At 46.8% G+C, this 1,534-nt stretch overlaps 1 protein-coding gene across 2 annotated transcripts in view; it reads right to left on the bottom strand.

The window, feature by feature from the left end:
• The window catches only part of LOC108791575 (voltage-dependent L-type calcium channel subunit alpha-1C-like), a 338,499-nt gene that overhangs the window by 199,542 nt on the left and 137,423 nt on the right, over window positions 1–1,534 (bottom strand). For both annotated transcript variants that reach the window (XM_018562093.1, XM_018562095.1), the window contains one exon: window positions 549–654. In XM_018562093.1, the coding sequence (XP_018417595.1) occupies window positions 549–654 (106 nt within the window). The remainder of the gene's footprint in view (window positions 1–548; window positions 655–1,534) is intronic.

Consider the following 1,534-nt stretch of genomic DNA (forward strand, 5'->3'; position numbering starts at 1 on the left):
ATAAAATGCAAAATATTCTCATCTGCTATTCTCCCGCTCACAGGCCTGACAGCGATGGCGCTCATGGAATTGTATACTACTCTGGAGATGGAGAGCGGCTGCTTCTATCAGAGGCTTCTGAGACAGGTATCTCACTTGACTTTCATATGACACTATGACACTATAAAAATATAAAAAAACTGTTCGAAATCTGGACTAAAAAAAACAGAAAGAGAAAACGATGTGAAAAGAAAGTTCTGGCAGCGCAGACAGCAAATACAACCAAATCTGACATTTTGGGACAACAACCAACCAACCCAAAGACTGAACAGACAACGGCTGAGCATGCGATGACAGCGATTCAAACCAGGTTCTCAGCGGGTGAGCCTTGAGCAGTGCTGGTTCTGTAGATGACTACAAGCCGCAGAACAGCTTCCAGGGCTTGCTGGGATATGTAGTTCCACAACAACTAGAGAGCTGCAGGTTAATCATGTCATGGATGAACAATACTGAATATACAATGGCAGCAAAGAGAATAAAATGCATCATATAATAATAATACTACTCACCAGGTTGGAGTTGGTGGCGTTGGAGTCGTCCTCGGGGAAGGGGATATAGACTGCTAAGGCCACACAGTTGGCAAAAATAGTCAGCAAAATAATGATTTCGAAGGGTCTGCGGGAAGGGTTAAGGTGATACACTCACACGAGGGAAACAATATGTCAGATAAACATTTTGATTCAACATCATCGTCACAGGAAATTTACAATAACGAGGTCAGTCAGTATAAAGTTATTAAAGCAGAACTCCGGCCTTCCCTTCAGTCTTCCATGGTTGTACCGGCTCCTCTCCTCACTCTGATTTCACAGCACACTGCAAGCTTCTTATAATGTGCATTAGCGGCTGCAGCAAGTCAGATAGAGTCCACCTCATGCCCTCGGTGGAGGACGTTCAGCATCATCAACATCTTCCTGTCCTTGCACCCACCACCCTTTTATTCATTGGATTTCAGTCCTTTCAATGAGCAACAGCTCAGCATCACACGTGGGGGTTACCTAGGACCAAGACTGAATGCAGGCAGGTCATGGCTGGTGGGAGGGGCTGGCAGGATGCTGTACATAGATTCCTCAAAACATCACAGCACTCTACCTCTGTACTCTTCTCAAGAGCCCTCAGCCCTAATGTAAGCAGTGGGCCGGCTATTGGGAGGAGATATGCAAATATCAAAATGCCTTGATGGGTCAAGTCAGTCTGGAGGAGCGGGCAGTGGTGTATTTTGGTTTTGTGCTGCCCTAGGCAAGACTAAACCCGAGCACCCCCATCCCCCATCCCAAATCTAAATGAGTCCCACCCCCTCCTGTTTAAGACATTTTGCATAACCTGTCAGTCGCGGGATACAGCGCGCATGGTGTATCTAGATTCTGACAGGTTGCGCTATCAACGTAGCGGGACGCTCTAGTTCTACCTTTGCAATAGCCACCTTCTCCATTCCTGGCATGATGGGCTCCCTAGTTCTGCAGCTACAATAACCATTCTCTCCTGCCCTGCCATGCTG

The sequence above is a fragment of the Nanorana parkeri genome, unplaced genomic scaffold (assembly GCF_000935625.1).
Source record: "Nanorana parkeri isolate BGI_ZX_2015 unplaced genomic scaffold, ASM93562v1 scaffold560, whole genome shotgun sequence".
Taxonomy (NCBI): domain Eukaryota; kingdom Metazoa; phylum Chordata; class Amphibia; order Anura; family Dicroglossidae; genus Nanorana; species Nanorana parkeri.